Source organism: Phaseolus vulgaris, chromosome 8 (genome assembly GCF_051622355.1).
Source record: "Phaseolus vulgaris cultivar YP4 chromosome 8, ASM5162235v1, whole genome shotgun sequence".
Classification (NCBI taxonomy): domain Eukaryota; kingdom Viridiplantae; phylum Streptophyta; class Magnoliopsida; order Fabales; family Fabaceae; genus Phaseolus; species Phaseolus vulgaris.
Genome location: NC_143505.1, coordinates 21,492,501 through 21,513,149, shown reverse-complemented (window position 1 = coordinate 21,513,149; position 20,649 = coordinate 21,492,501). Strand labels below are relative to the sequence as shown.

Genomic DNA, 20,649 nt, shown 5'->3' with positions numbered 1-20,649 from the left:
GCACGCGCATTATGGCAAAACTTCATGAAGGGATATGCGGAAGCTACATCGGCGACCGAACCCCATGAATGGCAAGCGGAGCTTGACCCGCTTGAAGATGGTGAAGTACATGAAGAAGAAGGGTTCTTTAGGGCTTGCACGATCATCGGCGCACACGGGTTCGCCTTTCCTACAAGGCTGAACCGACACGTACGCATCGTGTTCCCTCCCAAACACACGATGCTTTTCATCAGCCTCGCCCTCCCTGTACGTTATTACGTCTTTGTTAGAGGTTATCTTGGAAGTTTCGGCCAGGAGTTCATCAGGTGCCCAACGGTAGAGGGTTTTGTAATCGACAGAAGGAGGAGGGTTTAATGTGGTTTTGGTTCTGTCCATCTCGATAAGAAAGCTAAAAAGGGAGAAGAGAAAGGAAGAAAAACGAAGGTTTAGAAGAAAATGATGGCGTGACTCAATGAACCAGAAAAACAAAGACTCAACAAACGAAGAACAAAGAAAACGAAAAATGCATAAAACATAAACAGTCCCAGAACAGTTATGGCATGTTATGAACATCAGAATCATAAAGCAAGAGCAATCATAGAGTAAAGATCATACCTTTGAGTAAATTAGGTTTCAGAGGTAGAGGGTTTCGAAGAAAAAGAGAGAGCGTTTTCGAGAATGAGAAATGTTCGAGAAATGCTTAAGTGAAGTAATGAAACAGTGAAGGGAGCGTAAGGGTTTAAGGGTTTAAACGTATACGAGGAAGCGCAAGCGACAATGAGCCCTAACCGTTGATCTTGCCATGTGTACGCTGATAAAAAAGTATGGTGAGATGTCACTTCGGTGCATTGTTTACGTCCTATCACCCAGTGCCACGTAGGTCGTCGAGGAAGATCACTTAGTCTCTTCGCTGAAACAAGTTACAGGTCGAGACTGGGGGGCCTGTGTACCGACCAGTCCTCGGTCATCGACTCCAGAGAGGATCTCAGACATCGGACATTGGTGTCAGATAGTAAAGATGGGCCACGTAAGGTGGGCCCCAGAAATCATATAAGTTATCAGATAAAGCTCTCAGATATCAGAAAGCCTAAGTCACGAGGGATCCATGCATGTGGGGTGTATGGCGCATTCGGGCGCAACACAAGTAAAGAACCCTTGGAGGCGCTAAGGCCCATTAGGGTTAGGGTTTCCAAGGGTAGGTTGCATGCATGGTACGTGAATACTTAGGGCATCCATAGAGCATATGGCCCTACAACATTGGTGCATGAGTTGGTACCTTGGCGGCCATTCTGTTAGTCATTGCACTCCAGTAAAGGGAATGTCTATGTGCTACTAAGATTGTGTAATAGTAGCGCAGGGACATTCTCCAAGGAACCCTAGATGTGGGTAACAGAACATAAGTAAACCCTAGTTACAACCTATATAAAGGATGATAAGAACCCTAACAAGTTACACGATTTCTAAGACTGAATCTACTTTATACACTTACTGTTTCTTTGCCCTAGTACTGACTTGAACGTCGGAGTGCAAACGGCCGCCAAGGCGCCCTTTGTCTTTGCAGGTGAAAGGTTCTTCAAACTTAGGAAGCGTGATTCACAAACGGAGACAGGCGGGTCAGAAACTGCCGTTCGAGTCAACCGACAAGCGAGTCAACCGACGATAACAAAATCTATGTTACATGCTAGAAAACAATTATTATAAGTAATTGAAAAACTTGTTACTAAAACGTTATTATAACCGGAACAAAATTATAAAAAAAAAATGGAGTGTACAATCTTATTATATATTAGGAAATAATGTTAGATGTGAAACAATTATTTTATATATATTCCCAAACAGATCTTCCTACATCTATATATAAACACTGGTTTATCAAGAATACGCAAGAAAAGCATTTTGAATTGTTGATTCATTGCCAGAGATGACTTAGAATCAATAGTTCATCATCTAAAGGATTTTTCCCTTTCAAACAAAAATGTTTTTTTTACTTCCATCCTACATCCCAATAAATATTAATATTTTAATAATTTTTAAAAATTTATAATTTTTTTAATTTTAAAAATTATTTTAATATTTTACATTTTTATTAAAAAGATTATTTTTTTTAATTTTTTTATTATAAATATTAATATTTTGTTATGGGTGGAAGGTGTAACATAATCTTAAAATATCTTAACCCATTTCCAAAGTATGAATAATTATGGATTGGGCGTTCGGGTAAGCGTGGCAATACCAGAATCAACCAAATAAGAAGATGAGTTGGTTGAGTTGCAATGCACCTTCACATGCCAAACTCAAACTCAAACTCAAATCTCTCACTCACTTAGTAACCGAACTATGGCTATAATGTTCGGTTCACTCACTCCTAACTCCAACACTATGTCTCTCACTCTCACCACACAACCCCTCAACAACCTCATCACTAATCATCCTACCAATTTTCTGTTCTGTGGTCGAACTCTCAGCTATGGATACACTCTCTCTTTTTCAGATCAAAGGGCTTCTTCTTCCTTTCCCACTCTTCTCTGTTCTGCTGCCAATAAACCATCCTCTTCATCAGATATTAGGTACCCTTTCTCTCTCTTCCTTCATATCACATGGAACAAGCTACTGATTCAGAATCAAATGCTTCAATTTTGTAAAAGATAGAAATTCCAATTTTGGAATAGTTCATGAGATGAAAATCTAGCCATGAATTGATCATGAGAATTGATGCCAATACTGGAATTTAGTGGTTACAAATAAGTTCATACTTTCACCTGTTCATCTTATACTTGGGATTTCTGGTACCCCTCTTAATGGCACTGAAACTTGAAAAAGAAACATTAGGATCAAACAGATATAGTTTCATCGGAATTGTCTCGCCCTATAAACATTTTTATAGATATTTCTTCTTGTTGCTTCCCAAGTAGCTTTAGGTTTTACAAGGAGTGTTTATAAGGAACATTACATAATGTAAGTATTATCGATTAATAATATGCTTAGAAACTTGTTGAGAAACAAGAAATCACATTGGAATGTGGAGGTTATATTATTAGCTTCATACTAAATGCGAAAAACATCCGAGGTTTGGAACGAAACACGCTATATAAGATATTTTTGTCTGCAATTTTGCATGGTTATTTTGTTTTGAGAAACCTCTGACATGAATGCAGAGTTCACTGAATGTTGTTCTTTTCTTATGGTTTTTCCTCTTTATGCGATGCTTCTTTCATCAGGTTGTATTAGCCAGTGATGCTTCATATTTGTTCTTCAGCTCTACAGCCAAGATAAGGAGCGAGGTTCTCTCACCTTTTCGGTCTGTTAGGATGTTCTTTTATATTGCTTTTGTCGCAAGTGGTTCTCTGGGGTCATTCATAGCAATCACACAACTAATTGGAGCACTGGCTAACTCATCAAGGGCAAGTCAAGTCCCTGAAATTCTCAAGGGCCTTGCCATTGACATTGCAGCAGTGTCCTTATTTGCTTTCTTGTACTTCAGAGAGAACAAAGCAAAGAATGCACAAGTGGCTCGCCTCTCAAGAGAGGAAATCTTATCAAACCTTAAGCTCCGTGTGGATGAGAAGAAGATCATTCCCGTGAGTTCCTTGAGAGGGATTGCTCGTCTTGTCATATGTGCTGGCCCTGCATCCTTTGTGACCGAGTCTTTTAAGCGCAGTGAACCTTTCACTGAAAGTCTTTTGGACAGAGGGGTGCTTGTTGTGCCCTTAGTAACAGATGGAAATTCACCTGCTTTGGACTTTGAGGAGACTGAAGAACTTGCCACAAGAAGGAAGAGACTATGGCAACTGGCTCCAGTTTACATCAATGAGTGGTCTGGGTATGGCTACGAGAATGATAAAAGCTGAACACCTCTCATTCCTATTACTTTTTCAAGAATGAAAAATGAATCAAAAGTCAATATGCAACTGAACTTATTTTGTCTGCTTTTTTTAAAATTGTTCCTGTATTTGTGAATAGGTGGTTAGATGAGCAAAAGAAGTTAGCTGGTGTACCTTCTGATTCTCCAGTGTAAGTACTATCCATGTTAGGGCTGACAGGTATATAAATGTGAAGAGATGTCTATGTTTTCAGCAAAAGATCATTGACATCTTTCCTTGTAAAATGAAAAGTTTCACATTCATGAGGTTATAGTTTTGCAGCGAAATTGTGCAGTCATTTAATGTGGTGTAGATACTCTAATTAAAAAAGCTTATTAGGTGATGGATGTGTTACAGTGAAATAACAGAAGAACTAAGGCATTTTTCTCTCATTGTACAGGTATCTATCCTTACGCATGGATGGTCGTGTTCGTGGTAGTGGTGTTGGTTATCCTCCTTGGAATGCTTTGGTTGCACAACTACCCTCAGTAAAGGGAATCTGGACTGGCCTACTAGATGGCATGGATGGTAGAGTTCTTTAAAAGGACTAGTGTTTTTTTCTACTTTTGAAGGTTGATCTCTCATACTCCTCTCCCCACAAAACAAAGACTGCACCCCTCTACTTCTTCATTTCCTTTTCCTGGTTTTGTTTCCCTATAGTGGACATTCTATTGAACTTTTATGATTTGGTTTTCTTTTTGTACTTTTTGAGTTGATTAAATATGATACATAATTCTGCATTAGAATCGTGTCAACCTCTTCTTCACGGTTGTCCTTTGGTAATATTAGCTTTTGTATGACTATAGTAAGTTAAAAACTGTATAGTGATTATATTTGTTGAAGATTTTTTAGTATTTTGACAATAATATTTTCCTATACTCTATCAATCTCAAAGTCTTTACAAAGTACTTTCTATGAGTTTATTTTTCATAATATATCTAGTACGCCAAAAGGCATAAACTGGTAAGCATTATGTTAGCATTTAGGTTGAAACCACTAGAAAAACACAGTACAATCATGTTAATAGTACGTGAGAAGAACTAGCATAGCTAACGTAATAACTTGTGAACTTATTTTATCTTTCCTGTAATAAATGTTTCTATCTTTGCGGCATAATATTTCATTCACTCTATTTATTCTCTCATCTTTCCTTTCAACACCCCCATGAGCTGCAAAACCTCATCTTTTCTACTTTAGTAAAGACGTGACAAAATAAGTCAGAACAATCAAATTAAGTTCGTTATAGTCGATCAACCTCGAGAAAATGCATGGGTAAGTATTCATTTTCATTTTTAGGCCAATTTCAACAAAACTAGTTACTAATTTCAATAAAATAAGAATTTGGGTAGTGGAAGATTATGAACAACTGCACGCAGAATGTAGTTCACAGAGAATAGAGATGAAGGGGCAGATATCAGAGAGGATATGATACAAATTCTTTTGTTTTGTGTCATGAAAAAACTTTAGACTATTAACTGCAATAACAATACAAGCATCAAAATTACAATTAAATTGGACTCATTCGACTTCCACGATCTCATCCAAAGCATAGTTGTTCGTTGATACATTGGCATAATTAACTTTGTTGAATCGAACCACAACAGGGTAGCGAGTCTTGGGGTCCTGCACAACAAACACAAACCAGTAAAACATGCCTTGGGTTTGCATAATGCATGGGATGGTAGAAATATGAAAGTGAATCATTGCCTTAGAGTGAATTTAAGAGCACTAACCTGATCAACAGCAACAACAGAGCCAGTTCCTTTGTACCAGTAAGATTCCTTCCTAAGAATCTTCACCTGTTTGATTGCAAAGAAAAATTAGAAACTGACCCTCTTGCTACAAACTAGTTCAACACCTATTTCAACTTTCAAACTATTTATTAACAGCGTCCAATAAATAAAACTAGCAAGATTCATCACTGTCCCTTGTTCCCATATAGTTTGAAGATAAATGTTACAACTTAGTCTCAACTGAAAATTTATTGAAAATTATAACATTGTGAAGATCTCTTTTCTTATTTAACAATTCCCACCTATCAATTTTAAGGGTATGTTGAAGTATACGGTGCTATCATGTTCCTCCAGAATTCACCTTCTCTCCATATATAACAAGAAACTAGTTCGACACACCTAGGGTCATGGATACAATACATAAGCTTAGAGTTGAACCACATAACACAAACTAGTTTGTAGTTTTGAGAAAATCCAAATTCACTATTATAAATCTTTTCTATCAAGAAAGAAAATGGAAATAAGAGGTCGACAAGTTCATACACATTTGCTAAAAAAAACATTATCTCAAACCAATTCAATACCTTTATCGGCCTTTTGCTGTTATCAATCCAATTCTAGAGGGATGCTAGTGTATATTGAGAAACAATCAACAACTAAGGGTAATGTTCAAAGGTTGAAAGTGACTTAGCACGAGATGAGCAAAAGCATAACTAGAAAAAAAGTTGAATTGTGGGGGTAACTGACCTTAGCACCTCTCTTGGGGCCAATAGGGGGTGGCTTTGGTTTTGCTTCAGCTTCAAGTGGGGGAGTGGCGGTGGCAGGTGCGGGTGCAGCCTCATCTGAAGCCCTTACAACAAGCCCAGAAGCATTGTTCTTTGAGGGGAAGATGACTCTTGAAGGGGATGAGTTTGTGGAGGCAGCTGCAAAATTAAGAGACAAGACAAAGCCTGATGCTGCTGATGCCATGTTCCTGTGTGTGTTGTGTAACTTAGGTTGTCTCTCTGGTTTTGGTGATCTGAAGTGTTGCAAAAGGACAAGATTAACAGAAGCAGTGAGAGGCTTTGAATGAAGATGAATGTTTAGTTTGGCGAATTATCTGATCCCCAGAAGTGTGCATCAATCGTGTCGTCCACTAGGGTGCTGCCACTTGTGAACCATATCCCATTCCATTGGATAATGTTATTACAAATCATCCAAAACAAAATCTCCCACAAAACAACTCCGTGTGTGGCTTCCTTACTCACTCTGCCATGCAACCAAACCTGTAAATGCCAAATGGCAATTTCAAAATAAATATTACATTTATACTGTTTTTTATTACATTTTTTTCTATCTAAATTCTCGAACCCAACATTTTATTTCAAAGGTTCGAGTTTAGTTTCTTACAACTCAATAACATGTTCTTCCAATAAAGTAACGTAACTTAAAACATAATGTTTCTTCTTGTTATAAGTCACCTTTAATTTTGGTTCTTATAAGTCAACATGATGTTTCTCTGATAATAAAAATAACTAATATTTTCTAATATTATATGATACGCAGGCCATGGTTTTCACTAGTTTTTCTTTTTCTTTTTTCCACTCTTTTTATCAGCACATGGTTTTCACTAGTGTTTACTATATAACGTTAGAATGTGATACATTTAAGTTATAATGTTTTAAGTGAAAAATAAATGTTATAATTTCTTTAATATACTTTTCCTGGTAAATATACTATTGTGGATACTTAAAAAAATAGCTAGTAGTTTTTCTTTTTAATTTATGATTTATATTCTAAAATACTTACCGATTAAACAATATTTTAAATAGGATAAATTTTCGATTTTAAACAAATTATCACTATAACCACATCTCACAATAAGAAAAATCATTTTTAACAAAGATTATATTCGACGTTTTCGACGCTTTTAACCCCTGCTAAATGTGTTTCCCATGGTTTTTTTTTTTTGAAAATCCAGCATTGTTAAGGGATTACCGACGGTTTTGAGTAACACCTGGAAGATCAATTATTTTCCGGCGGTTTTGTAAACCCTCGTTATTTCCTGCGGTTTCCAAATCCCTGTTATTTTCAGGAGTTTTTCAAATTCCCATTACTTTCAGGGTTTCGAAACCCTTATTATTTCCAAGGGTTTTGCAAACCCCATTACTTTCATTTTTTTGTATTTTTTAAATGTGTTGTATTTTCTGATGCACTTAAATCCTAAAACAAATCAATAATTATATAATATATGTGACAAATCAAGAATAAAGTAGAACCAAGATGGTGTGAGTGATTTACATATAATATGCACTTCAAATAAAAATAAATAAAATGTTCATCTTTTATTTAAATTACTTTCAAAGCAATGGAAATTTTAATATCTAGAAATGTTAAGGGGGTTAAACATTTGTATGTACAAATTTATTAAAACAAAAGTTGGCATTAAAGCAAGAAATCTAAGTAGAATCATCTTTTAAAGTGAAATCGCTTCAATTTCTTTGGGCATTTTAGCATTTATCCTATGAAAATAGTGAATGATGCACCAAATCTTATTTTCCTGTTTTTTTACTGTAATCTTCATAATCTTCATAAAGACTCCTGAAAACATAAAATACCCTGATCTTTGGATTAAAAAAAATTATAATAACAACATACGAAATAAGAAAATAACTCTTTCATACAAAATAGACCAATAATAATCCATCACAAGCAGCGGAACAATGATTTAAAATATACCGCAGTTGCATCATATAAAACAGAGGAAAAACTCGATTATCCCCAACTTATTGAATTTCAAGTTTATCTCCAATTTGAAATAGCAATAATAATATAGGTATTGCATTGAATAATCCAAACAAATAAAATAGATAATAATATCTAGATGGAAGCATCAATGTGAGTATGAACCTCGCCATGAAATCGACGAACTACAAGCGCGGAGTGAAGAATCATGAATTATTGAGAGGAAGGTATATAGACAGAGCACCAACCACATCCACAATCAAAATGGCGTAGCACAAATTTATATGAGGAGAATGACGAGAATTCTAAACTAAGTTCAAATTTGTTGTTGGAGATGAGAGATCAAAGAAGTGTTTAGGATTAGTGAAGAGTGAACGGAGAAGAGTCTAGGATTACAAAGAAGAAACTTAACATGTCATATTTAATTTTAATTAACATAATAACTTTTATGTTGATTTCAAAAATATCACCACATCACTTTTATGTTTTATATTTTTTACTAGTGTTAGGTTATAAAGAAGGAGAAGCCAAGAAAAAAAGAGAAAAGAATAAAATTAAAATATTTTATTTTGACTTATTAAAAAATCATTGACTTTATCATATGTTTAGAAAATCTCTAGTAAATATGTTGAAAAATCTCTACTAAATTTGTGCCTTACTAAAAATTTATAGTAACCTCTATTAATAAACTCCAACTAAAATTAGAAACTTTTGTAATATTTATATAACTTGATCATAATTTAATAGTATAATTAATGAATACATATTGTTACATATAGATTATAATACAAACACACATTTGATTATATTTATTTTTTTAAGATAAAAAAGAATAAAAAATTATAAAGGTAGAAGCATGAAAAATAAAAATATATTAAGTTAAAAAAGATATAAAACCCTCAAATAAGAGTAAAAGAGAGATAGAATAATGTATTCAATTTTTTGGATAGTCATTACGTCCGAGCGTTTTCATGTATGAGTTTATAAATATATTCTAACTCCTATATAGACTTATTCTTACAAAATATATATATATATATATATATATATAATGTTATTGTTTTGAATTGTACTTTATAAATTGATTGTTTGTCATACATCTTCACTAAGAGTTGTATAACTACTACGTGGTTCATCCTTTAGTAATTGTTTTATCAAGTCTTTTCGATTTCAATTAAATAATTAATTTTAATAGTTATCAAAAAATATCTCGTGATTGTTGAAGTATATTAATTCTTGATTTTTGTTTCATGGTGAAACTTCTCATAAATATATTGTCATCAATATTTTCATTTTTCTCATGATATATACTATATCCTAGAACTCTCTTGATATATATATATATATATATATATATATATATATATATATATATATTTCTCTTGATACACTTATTTGGAACATCCTATATTTTTTATTCTAAATCTTATATTTAACACTTACCATAATGGATGTAACGAATCTTTAAAAAAAATATATGTATGAAGAGTTATTCTTTCAATCACTCTTTATTGAGGTTAATATCAGATTTTTTTTTTTCATTTTTTGCTATCAAATCAACAATGAGTTTATAGGTATCGTCTTGACAACTCCTTTCAGTTAAGATTTTGTCTCAACTTTCAAAATCAATAAAAAAATAAAACATAGAAACCAAAATTATATTTTTCTGTTTGAATTCAAATTATTGATTATCTTGAAACAAAAGCTATTTAATTACTTTTTTCTCACTATTATTTTGCTGCTGAACATAAGGTTCAATTAGTCTTTTTCTTATAGAAGTTTTCATGTTAGACATCATTATTCAACTTGATACTACAAAAAAAATATGGAAGGACTATACCAAAACCCATATGTTAACAAATAAGGTTCAACTAGTTTTACTTGTTACTTCTTCAAACCTAGTTGCATTCTCATCTTCTTGCTTCTATTTTCTTATTCTCATCTTCTTGCTTCTATTTTCTTGCATCCTTGCTATCTTGAGTTCCTTATTACTACCTTTTCACTCATGGCTTCAAGTTCAATCAAGTTTTCCACCAAATATTATATTATTGCTTATGACCCTTTAAAGGCCACAATTTCTATTGAGTTATTGGAAGTTGTACTTGTATAGACAAAGTGAACCTATATAATACCTAAGATTGTTTGTAACAATTGTTGTTGGTCTTGCTCATTCGTTCGTTCCCTTGTTCTCCAATGATTCATTCCTCTATACTTCAAGACTTCAGTTCCTTAGCGCTCGGTCAGGAATAAATCTGTAGAAGGTTCTCCGACAATCAAGTATGTACAATGTGTTAAGAAAGTGTATTGTAAAACTCATAAAAGCTAGATGAATTATTTATAACATCTAGTAATGGACCAACTGATTGATGGACCATATCTAACATATATCTGCATAAAATCAGTGTTAGCTGATTTTTCGGAGTGTAACCCTGATTTATAGGGAGGTATTAGTGTTAGTTGATTTCTCTGAAATTAATGGGTGATGCGGGTATTGTTTTCTATTTTGTTGGTGTAGATGAATAAAGTAGAGCAAGATATTCATTATTTTTGCTAACAATACATTTATAATACTTGCAGTAACTAACTCTTAAATGCTTTTATGAGCAATTACTTTACTTAAAAATATTAATTCAACAATTGAAACAGAAGAATAAAATATCACGTGCACTTATGTGCATTTATATGTAGTTACAAAAAAACACAATATCTAACACTCCTTTTTTATTTTTTGAACTGCAAACTCCAATCTTCTGTCTTAAATCAGTCAAGATCTTCCTTAACCAGAAAACTTGATTCATAGTAGTCGATACAGCAACAAACTCTGCCTCAGCAGTGGATTGAGCTATTGTTTCTTGCTTCTATGAGCTCCATAAAAACATCCTTGATCCAAGGCTCAAACAATATCTAGATGTACTTTTCATGTCATCAATGGAACCTCCCCAATCAATGTCAGAGAAACCAATTAACTTGAACTTCTTAAGCTTCAAGAACATAACTCCAAAGTTCCAAGTTCCCTTGATGTATCTGAAGACTCTCTTTGAAGCCCTCATGTGAGTCTCATTTGGGCAATGTATAAATCTGGATATAATGATTAGTGAATTTAGAATGTCAGGTCTGGTTGTGTCAAATACATTAGACATCCTATTAAGCTTCTGAATTCAGCTTCATCAACTTTGGGAGATCCATCTTCTTTGATCAGTTTCTCCTTTTGATTCATGGGAGTGCTCATTGCCTTGCAATCTTCCATCTGAAACTTTTTAAGTATTTCTTTTGCATACTTTTTCTGACAGATGAATACTTCATCTTGACTTTGCTTAACTTCCATTATAAATCTATTTCTCCTCTTACTAACTACATTTTGTTGTGGAGTGTTTGGGGTTGTTAATTGATGCTCAATTCCTGCCTCCTCACAAAAACGATTGAAAGTTTCTGAAGTGTACTCCTTGTCATTATCAGATCTTAAAATCTGAATTGTGCAACCACTTTCATTTTCCACCTTGGCCTTAAATTTCATAAATACACAAACAACTTTTGATTTTTGTTTCAAAAAGAAATCCAACACATTCTTGTTAGATCATCAATGAAGGCTATAAAATAAAGGTTACCATTTAATGATGGTGTTTGTTCTTGTCGGTTGACTCGATTGCCCTCGTGCCTCTAACGACGATCAAACGCCTAATTCTCTCTGCCTTGGTTCGTGCTTTCCTTCGATCAAAACACTTTGTACCTGCAAAGACAAAGGGGCGCCTTAGAGGTCGTTTGCACTCCGACGCTCAAGTCAATACTGGGGCAAAGAAACAGAAATGTGTGTAATAGTTATAGTCTCAAGAACTGCGTACCCTGTAGGCTTTCTTACTACCCTTTATATAGTCTAGGGTTTCCGTTGTTTCCGTTACCCGCATTTAGGGCTTCTGAGGGAATGCCCTTGCGCCGCTATTACCCAATCTTAGGGCAATGTAGCGCGTAAGGCTCCCTTACTAGAGTGCAACCTCTAACGGAATGGCCACCTAGGTACCAACTTGTGCACCTAATCTTTGGGGCCATCCGTCCTGGGGGTGCCCTAACTGTTCACTTGCCATGCATGTAGCCTGCCCCTGGAAAACGTAACCCTAACGAGCCTTAGCGCCTCTAGTGGTTCTTTACTTGTGTTGCACCTGAATGCGCTATTCACACCACACGCATGGACTCTTCGTGACTTATGACTTCTCTCTTAACTCTGGATGGTATAACTGATAACTGATGTGTTTTCTGGGACTCACCTTTCGTGGTCTAATTCTACTATTCGAATCACCGATGCCCGATGTCACATCGGCCTCACTCTGTTGCCGAGGACACATCGGCACACCCTGGTGATCGACATTCGACCACTAGTCGGCTCACTGGCTCGTGCCGCTTGTGAGACACTGACTCATGCCGCTTGTGGGACCCAGCTTATGTGGCCCACCATCACTAGCAGTCAACGATGTCCAAGGACTGGTCGGTACAGTGTTCTTTGAGGACCACAAAGATCAGTGTGAATGAGTTGCAATTTCTTCAAAGCCCTTCAGGCCTGTTTAGGGAATGATTGCCTGTGTTGCTTCCCAAATTTGCATGCTCGACAGTTGGTCAGGTCATCATCAAGATCAAAAAGTCCTTCTACCAACTTCTTTGATTGCATTTGAAGTAGTCCTCGATGATGAAAATTTCCGAGTCTTTTGTGCCAAATTTCAGTGACACTTTCTTTGGATTTAAAGGTCATGTGCTCCTCCTCCATTAGATTGAGAGAAAAACTCTTTCCCTTCATTTCAACTTTAAACAAATATTTGTCATCAACATCTTTGATTAAATAATGTTTATTTTCAAACATCACTTTATAGCCTTTTTTCAACAATTGACCGACACTCAAAAGATTTTGATCAATCTATGGCATAAAAAGAACATTTGTAATGGCTTTTGTACCTTTATAGCTTGTGATAGCTATTGTGCCTTTTTCTTTTACTGCCAGGTGTTCGCCATTTCCAATCCTCACCCTTTTAATCTCTCAATAGTTCTCAATTCCTTGAAGTGTTCCTTGTCATGTGTCATTTGGTTGGTGCAGTCACTGTCAACCAACCAACTTTCACTTGATTCTCTACTTGAGAAACAAGTGGCTACGAACAATTGATCTTCCTCTTCTTGATCAACAACTTGAGCATCTGCCTCTTCCACTTGATTTTGGTTTTTGCATATCACTGTTTCATGTCCAAGTTGGTAGCATTTGGAACATTTGGCGTCAGGTCTTCTCCAACATTTGAATGGTGGATGGCTTTTCTTTCCATAGTGTTGGCAAGGTGGATAGGTTTTCTTTAAGCCTTCTCCTTCATTTTGGTGATTGCTAATTGAATTCTCTTCATTTGATAGCTAGTTCTTCCAATTCTTCTTCTTTTTATACCTGTTGTAACCTTGATGCTTGGTTGTTAAGGCTCCTTTTACGGCTCCATCTTGTCTCATGGCTCTTCTTTGATCTTTTGCTCGTAAAGCATTTAAGAGCTCTGCAAGAGAAATCTTTGATAGGTTCTTTGTGTTCTCCAAGGTTGTTATGGAGGCTTCAAACCTCTCTGAAACTGTTACAAGCAGTTTTTCCAAAATTTTTGAATCATTTAACACATATCCAAGCAACCTCACTTTGTTGGCAATGCTTAGAAGTCTGCCAGAGTAGTTTTTTACGGATTCTGACTCCTTCATTCTCTGCAATTCAAACTCCCTAATTAGATTCATCACTTGCATTCCACGAATCCTCTCATCACATGCATATTCTGCCTTGAGGTAATCCCAAATTTCTTTTGCTGACTTCAAGGACATTATCCTTGTGAATACCATAGGAGATACAACTGCAAATAGGCATGTTTTTGCCTTTGATCTCTTCATCTTCTTTTCCTCTTATGAATTTATTTGTACCACAGTAGGGTTTTTTAGAAGGAACTAAATTTCATAGTCCTCTTCTACAGCTTCCCATAGATCCAATGCTTCTAGGTAGGTCTCTATACGAACGACCCACATTTGATAATTGTCTCCATCAAAGACTGGTGGTGCCATTGCTGAAAAGTTGGACTCTCCTTGCATTGATGCACTATACTAACCTCACAGATCCCTCAAGGAGATAACTTTGATACCAATTGTTGGTGTTGATGAATAAAGCATAGCAAGATATTCATTATCTTTGCTAACAATTACATACTTATAATACTTGCAGTAACTGACTCTTAAATGCTTTTATGAGCAGTTACTTATAAATATTAATTCAACAATTGAAACAGAAAAATAAAATACCACGTGCACTTAAGTGCATTTATATGCGGTTATAAAAACACAATATCTAACATATTTATCGAATTTCTCATCTAAATTTTAAAGAAAAGTGAATAACAAAAAGTTGAGCAGAAAATTTTTACTTTATATAATGAACGCGAATGTTCTAAATTACTAGAAGAAAGTTCATTATTCTTTACTAATTATGTTTTTCAGTTATGCTTATTTTCACTTGAATCTTACCTCATGTATTTATAAATAAAATCGCAATTGACCGGAGAGTCTCCTCTTGGGGCTTGTTGAGATTCTTAGATACTGAAAAAACATCTTGACACAATTTTAGGGATTGAAGACGAAAAAGACAGCTTCTTCCTGCACCTCCATGGCTTCTTCCAGCATCTCATACTAAAAGCACATTTACTATTGTACCCTTTATTAAAAAAATATTAAAAAAATAAAATAAAACTTTAACCTAATTTAATTTAACCTGCATTCACTTTCTCCCCCTTTCTCCTTCACTCCCAGCGCCACACACCCACATCCATCTCCCACCTCCTTCAACCTTTCTCCTACTCTCAAATTCTCATTCTCTCAAAATTCTCCATCTCTCAAAGCTTCCATTCCTTCTAAAGCTCTCCTTTTCCACTGCCATCTTCATTTACAGGTTAATAATTTCATTGGTTTTAATTTTGAAGTGAAATGTGACGGAAGGCACAGTGTAGTTAGATAACCATTCGCACAAATAGGTATCAGATTACGTAATCTGGTGGGTTTTAAGTTAGGTTCTGGATTACATAATCTGGTTGGTTTTTACTGAGGTTCTGGATTACATAATTCGGTGGGTTTTTAGTTAGGTCATGGATTACGTAATCTGATAGGTGTTAAGTTTTCAACCAATTCCATATTACATAATTCGATAAAATTTAGTGTTTAATAAGTTATGGATTATGTAATCCAATATTAGCAATATTTTAGTTAGGGTTCCAGATTACGTAATCCGGTAGATTTATCCAATTAAGTTTCGCATTGCATAATCCGAAAGTTGTATTTTTTGTGCTTCGGATTGTATAATCCGTAGCATTGGTTTTGGTTTTTGTGTTTTTATTATTTTATATTATGTACGACAGTTACCATCACCACCACAACGCAGCTACCACCACAATGCACCACCTCAAGCACCACAACCGTGACACTGCACCCCACCACCACAGCAAACACCTTCTCACTCGTGGACAAAATGTAAAACAAAGCTTTCATTTTTATCTTTTTTACTGAAGGACAGTTTTAATATTTTAAAATTTTATGGAGGTGCCCGAAGAAATCATGGAGGTGCAGGAAGAAGCTGTCGACGAAAAATCATTGATCGTTTTATTTGACGGTATAATAACAGCCCGAAAACCTCCATAACTACTTTTTTTTTTCTTTTTTTACACCCCCTACCTCCATAACTACTTCAAGAGATCGCCCATTTGCAGCTTTCAGCCTGAAACCTTCAAGCATAACTTAACGAGGCAAGATATCTTTCCCTTTTTTTTCGTAGGGTTAGGTAATTACAATGTTTATTCATTCTCATTTTTTTTTTCTGATTTTCAGTTGACTAAAATAGAATAAAATAATAAAAAGAGATATGGAATCAAATTGTTGGTGGCAGTCTCTGTAGCACATCATTGGAATCATGAATTGAACCAATTTATATGGACAAAAGGAATAGTAGCAACTTGTAAGAGGGACAAAAGGAACATATTATAAGAATCATTATCACATGCAGGATCAATCATGATTCAGGTAGTTGCTACCCCAAGTTGATGTTACAAAGAGGACTTTATGCTCTCTACTTTCTCTTATCATTAAATTATTTTATTAACAAAATGAACATAGTGTTGTACAACCGTAGTATTATAAATTAAATTAGATAAATATGATATAAAATTGAAATGTGTAAATTTAGATACACATCATAATATTTTTGGGATAATATGGTAAGAAGAAATAGTTAAAACGACAACTTTCTAATTGAATACATGGCATAATACAAGTTAGGGTTTTTTATGGTAGGGATCAAATATAGATTAGTTTAAACTGGTTGGTGAGTGTGTGTTTGATATTTGCAGCATTAATAATGTTTAGTTAGTTAATAGAAAAATGAAAGTGGTATATGATAGATTGAATTGTGGTAGGTATTATTTATGGAGGATTAGTTGAGTTGAATACAAGTTTAATAAATTTGATTTAAGAATTGAATAAAAAATAGATAAGAAAAGAAGAAGTTGTGCGTTAGTAGCGGTTGTTTGTGGGGTTATTTTTCATGTGCGTGAAAGGTTAACTACCTAATAAACAAAGTAGATTGCACTAATGTCGAGGTCAAATGAGTTATTTTATATGAGATGTTACCTACTGAAAACAGCTTTCTCATTAAGAACTCGGCTTATTTACAAGCAACAAACATCCAGTTTGGGAATTAAAATCTTAAACAACACTCTCTCTACTAACAAAATAATGTTCATTCTACCATCATCAACTTTAATTTAAGTGCAAGGACAAGCTCAAGCATTCATCAACAGTTTCGGATCATCTCGATTTTGGAGAAATATCAAACCGATTTTCAGACTAACTTACATACATTGTTTCTAGAAAACGACTTCAAGCTTTAATAAATTAAAAGTTCTTGGGTATTCGTGAACAACAAATCTCTTTTATAATGAATCATTCAGTTGAATAAATTATTTATATGTATATACTATTTAAATAGTACATAATATAACCGGTACAAAATAAAATTTTAACATGTAAAGTTTGCCATAATAAAAAAACACTTTAAAAAGTAAATGCTCAAGATTTCTTTCTTTTTATTTATATAATATTTTTTTTTTCATATACACTTGTTTAATCACTCATAACCACGTATCTGGGTATTGTTTAAACACTTAACTTCTTCTAACTAATAATTTAGAGTATTATTTGAAATGTATTCATTTTTTTTTAAAACTTGAATCACTCTTAATTAAGAGAGTTTTATAAATAAAAGATTATTTAAACAATCATAAGTTTTTCTTACTAGATAGAGAGGTAACGTCTTGTTGAGTGTGAAGTCAGATTAGTTGGTTTGGCCTAACTAGACACCATGTTATAGTGAGTGAGCTTAATCATTGTGTTCCCTTTATAATCTCTATTTAGAGTGATCATTGTACTTGTAATTGCGCATCAACATGAAAGAAATAAAACCTAATAGTTGTCCATGTGGATGTAGGTTGTAGTTGGCGATCAAACCACGTTAAATCTTGTGTCGTTTATTTTCTGGCGTTGTTTCGTGATTATGTGTGTTGTTTCCGCGTGCTTTTTTCTCATCAATTGGTATCAAGAACTTGGTTCATTTACGCACTAGAGATCCTATTAGTAGAAATTAGTCGTCGAGACGTGAAAATTGCGGTTGCAGCAGGGTCAGAGGGATAGTGCCTCTAGTGGGTGGCGCAACGATATTGTGACGCGTGGTGGCTAGGGTTTTTGTGGGGGCGGCAACGGCATCCCAAAGCTAGGATTTTGTGGGGGCGGCGACAGATCTTGTTTCGCGACAACCAGATCTTTTGCATGAGCGTTTTGTGCAGGTCTGCTAAGTGAGTGCATGGTGCGGCGACGATGAATAGGTGCATGTCCTAGATCACGTTTCGCGGCGAACAAGTGCAAATCTGTTTCCCATATCGTGTTTCATGCAGGTCTGTTGAGGTGCAAAGCTGATAAGTGTCTAATTTCAGTAATATTTCATATTAAAATATAGGCACTTATGAGGATTTATTGCTAATTTACATATAAAATAATCCCTAATTTATGAATTTATACCTTTTTACATTTTTTATGATCTTTATTTGAATAAGAGTATTTTATTCCCAAATTTGGTGTTAATTGCAGATTTCTAAGGAAGATTGGAGCTTTGGATTAAAGATGAATGATTTGAGCCAAAAAGATAAAGATAGAAGGTCCCAGAATGGAAAAAGATGCAAAGAAAGATTGGGCCTTTTTTATGTTTTATCATTTAGCCCATTAGCGCGACACAATAAACAACCTAACCCTATAAAACTAGGATAAATAGAGGGCTAGAGGCTCAACCTTAGTGGGCCAGATTGAGAGGAAAACACCATAGAGTGAATTGTAACCCAATTGGGAGAATGGAAGGTGATAGAAGTATGCGTGGCTAATTCTACCCTTTGGGATTGGGAGTAATCTGCTCAAACTCTTATGTATTGAGGTGATATTTTATATATTAATATTCAGTTCTTGATTAATTATTGGTATTGTTGTTTTACTTTTAATTCTCCGTGACAAATTGAGAATCTTAAATCTGACCGGGAGGTATTTTTAGGGTTCGGACCTAAACAACAATACTTAACATATTTGAGTGCTAGGAATAGACTTGAAATGTTAATTGCTATTAAACGTCTGAGCTTCGTTCTAAGTTGTTCTTATAAGTATGCGAGGGATCGATAGTTAGGGAACATTCTTAAGGATTTTATATGCGAGGAATCGATATAAATGATTTTTATACGGGCATCAATTTCAATTAAAGAACTTAATATTAACATGCTAATCAAAATACATGAGAGTGAGAGAGATGAAACTTAATCCCAATTTTTCCAATTGAAGCAACTAATTCTTTGTTTGTTTTCTTATTGATCAGTGCCAACATAATCACTTCAAACTCTTTTTTATTGTTCTGTTGTTATATTTAGCGAATATTGTACTCGATGATTCACTGTTCTTTGTGGGATCGATATCCGTCCTTAGGGACAATTATTACTTCTGACAAACGCGGTGCACTTGCCGTAAAAAGTCATCAAAAGCGCGCGGCAGCAACCAAGTGGGGCGCGGAGGCGAGTCTGGACGACGATGTTGCGTGCAAGATGCATAGCGCGACGACACGGTGTGCAAGAGAGAGCGCGTCGTGTGCGATGGGGTTTTATTTTTTGTGAACCGTGAGTGTCGTTTGAGATGGCAGAAGACGGGAAGTTTCGAATTGAAAAATTCGATGGTATGGATTTCAGTTGGTGGAAAATGGAAATTGAGGATTTGCTAGTTCAGAAAGATTTGGACGTGGTTTTGGGTGACAAGCCAGAAAAGATGTCTGATGTAGAGTGGACAGGTTTGTATTGGAAAGTCATGTCCGTTATTTGACTCTCTTTGACCAAAAATGTTGCGTTCAACATTTTGAAGGAGAAGATAACGAAAGGTATCATCGAAGCATTGTCTAACATGTACGAGAAGTCATCTGCTGCACACAAGGTGTTTCTAGTTAGAGAATTGGTAAACACAAGGATGAAGGAAGACAATTCAGTTATTGAGCACATCAATAAAATGAATTCGATCTTAGCCAGAATTACGTTAGTGGCATTAAGTTCGATGATGAAGTTCAAGCTTTACTACTGCTATCGTCTTTGCTTGACACTTGGTCCGAAACAGTTACAGCAGTTACCAGTTCAACGGGACCCGATGGATTCACTTTTGAGATGATTCGTGATCTCATTCTTGGCGAGGACGTCCGAAGAAGGAGTTCTGGGGAATTATCTAGTGAATTGCTAAATGTCATCAGAGGTAAGAAAAATATCAGAGATAGTGGGAGCAAGAACAAAAGAAGCAATCAGTCAAAGACTCAAAATTGCTTAAGTGTAACATGTTGGAACTGCAAGGAGGTGGGGTATTTCAGGAATCAACGCCAAAATGATAAACAAGTCAACATTGCAGAAGACTCCGCGAACGAGGACCTTTTAGTCTGTTACGCGGATAGCAGTGTGGATTCCTGGGTCATGGATTCTAGTGCTTCATTTCATGCTACCCACAACAACGAAGCATTGCAGAATATAGTTATTGAGGATTTTTGAAAGATAAGACTAGTGGACAACAAAATTATTGATGTTACGGCCATGGGTGACATAGTGTTGAAGATGTCAGTCGGTTTATGGACTTTGAAGGATGTTAGAGTTGTTCCAAGCTTGACGAAAAGTTTGATTTCTGTTAGGCAGTTGGACGAACAGGGACATGATGTGAATTTCGGAGATCAGCAGTGGAAGGTCGTCAAGGGAAATCTTGTCATGGCCCGC

The 20,649-nt window shown here is 35.2% G+C and overlaps 2 protein-coding genes across 3 annotated transcripts; one reads left to right on the top strand and one right to left on the bottom strand.

Annotated features, from left to right (window-relative positions):
- Positions 1 to 2,202: 2,202 nt before the first annotated feature.
- On the top strand, positions 2,203 to 4,582 carry LOC137824020 (LOW PSII ACCUMULATION-like protein). 2 transcript variants are annotated; one of them, XM_090293802.1, is made up of 4 exons: positions 2,203 to 2,546; positions 3,198 to 3,799; positions 3,940 to 3,990; positions 4,240 to 4,582. In XM_090293802.1, exons 2-4 carry the CDS (start codon positions 3,288 to 3,290, stop codon positions 4,379 to 4,381), a joined length of 705 nt encoding a protein of 234 aa, XP_090149928.1. In that variant the 5' UTR covers positions 2,203 to 2,546; positions 3,198 to 3,287; the 3' UTR covers positions 4,382 to 4,582. The 2 variants fall into 2 exon arrangements, with proteins under 2 accessions (XP_090149928.1, XP_068485542.2); XM_068629441.2 differs by having other exon boundaries at positions 2,207 to 2,546; positions 3,236 to 3,799.
- Positions 4,583 to 5,140: 558 nt separating this feature from the next.
- LOC137824021 (photosystem I reaction center subunit IV, chloroplastic) lies at positions 5,141 to 6,848 on the bottom strand. The gene is made up of 3 exons (XM_068629442.2): positions 6,320 to 6,848; positions 5,573 to 5,638; positions 5,141 to 5,462 (listed from the first exon to the last, which is right to left on the bottom strand). Exons 1-3 carry the CDS (start codon positions 6,539 to 6,541, stop codon positions 5,358 to 5,360), a joined length of 393 nt encoding a protein of 130 aa, XP_068485543.2. The 5' UTR covers positions 6,542 to 6,848; the 3' UTR covers positions 5,141 to 5,357.
- Positions 6,849 to 20,649: the final 13,801 nt, after the last annotated feature.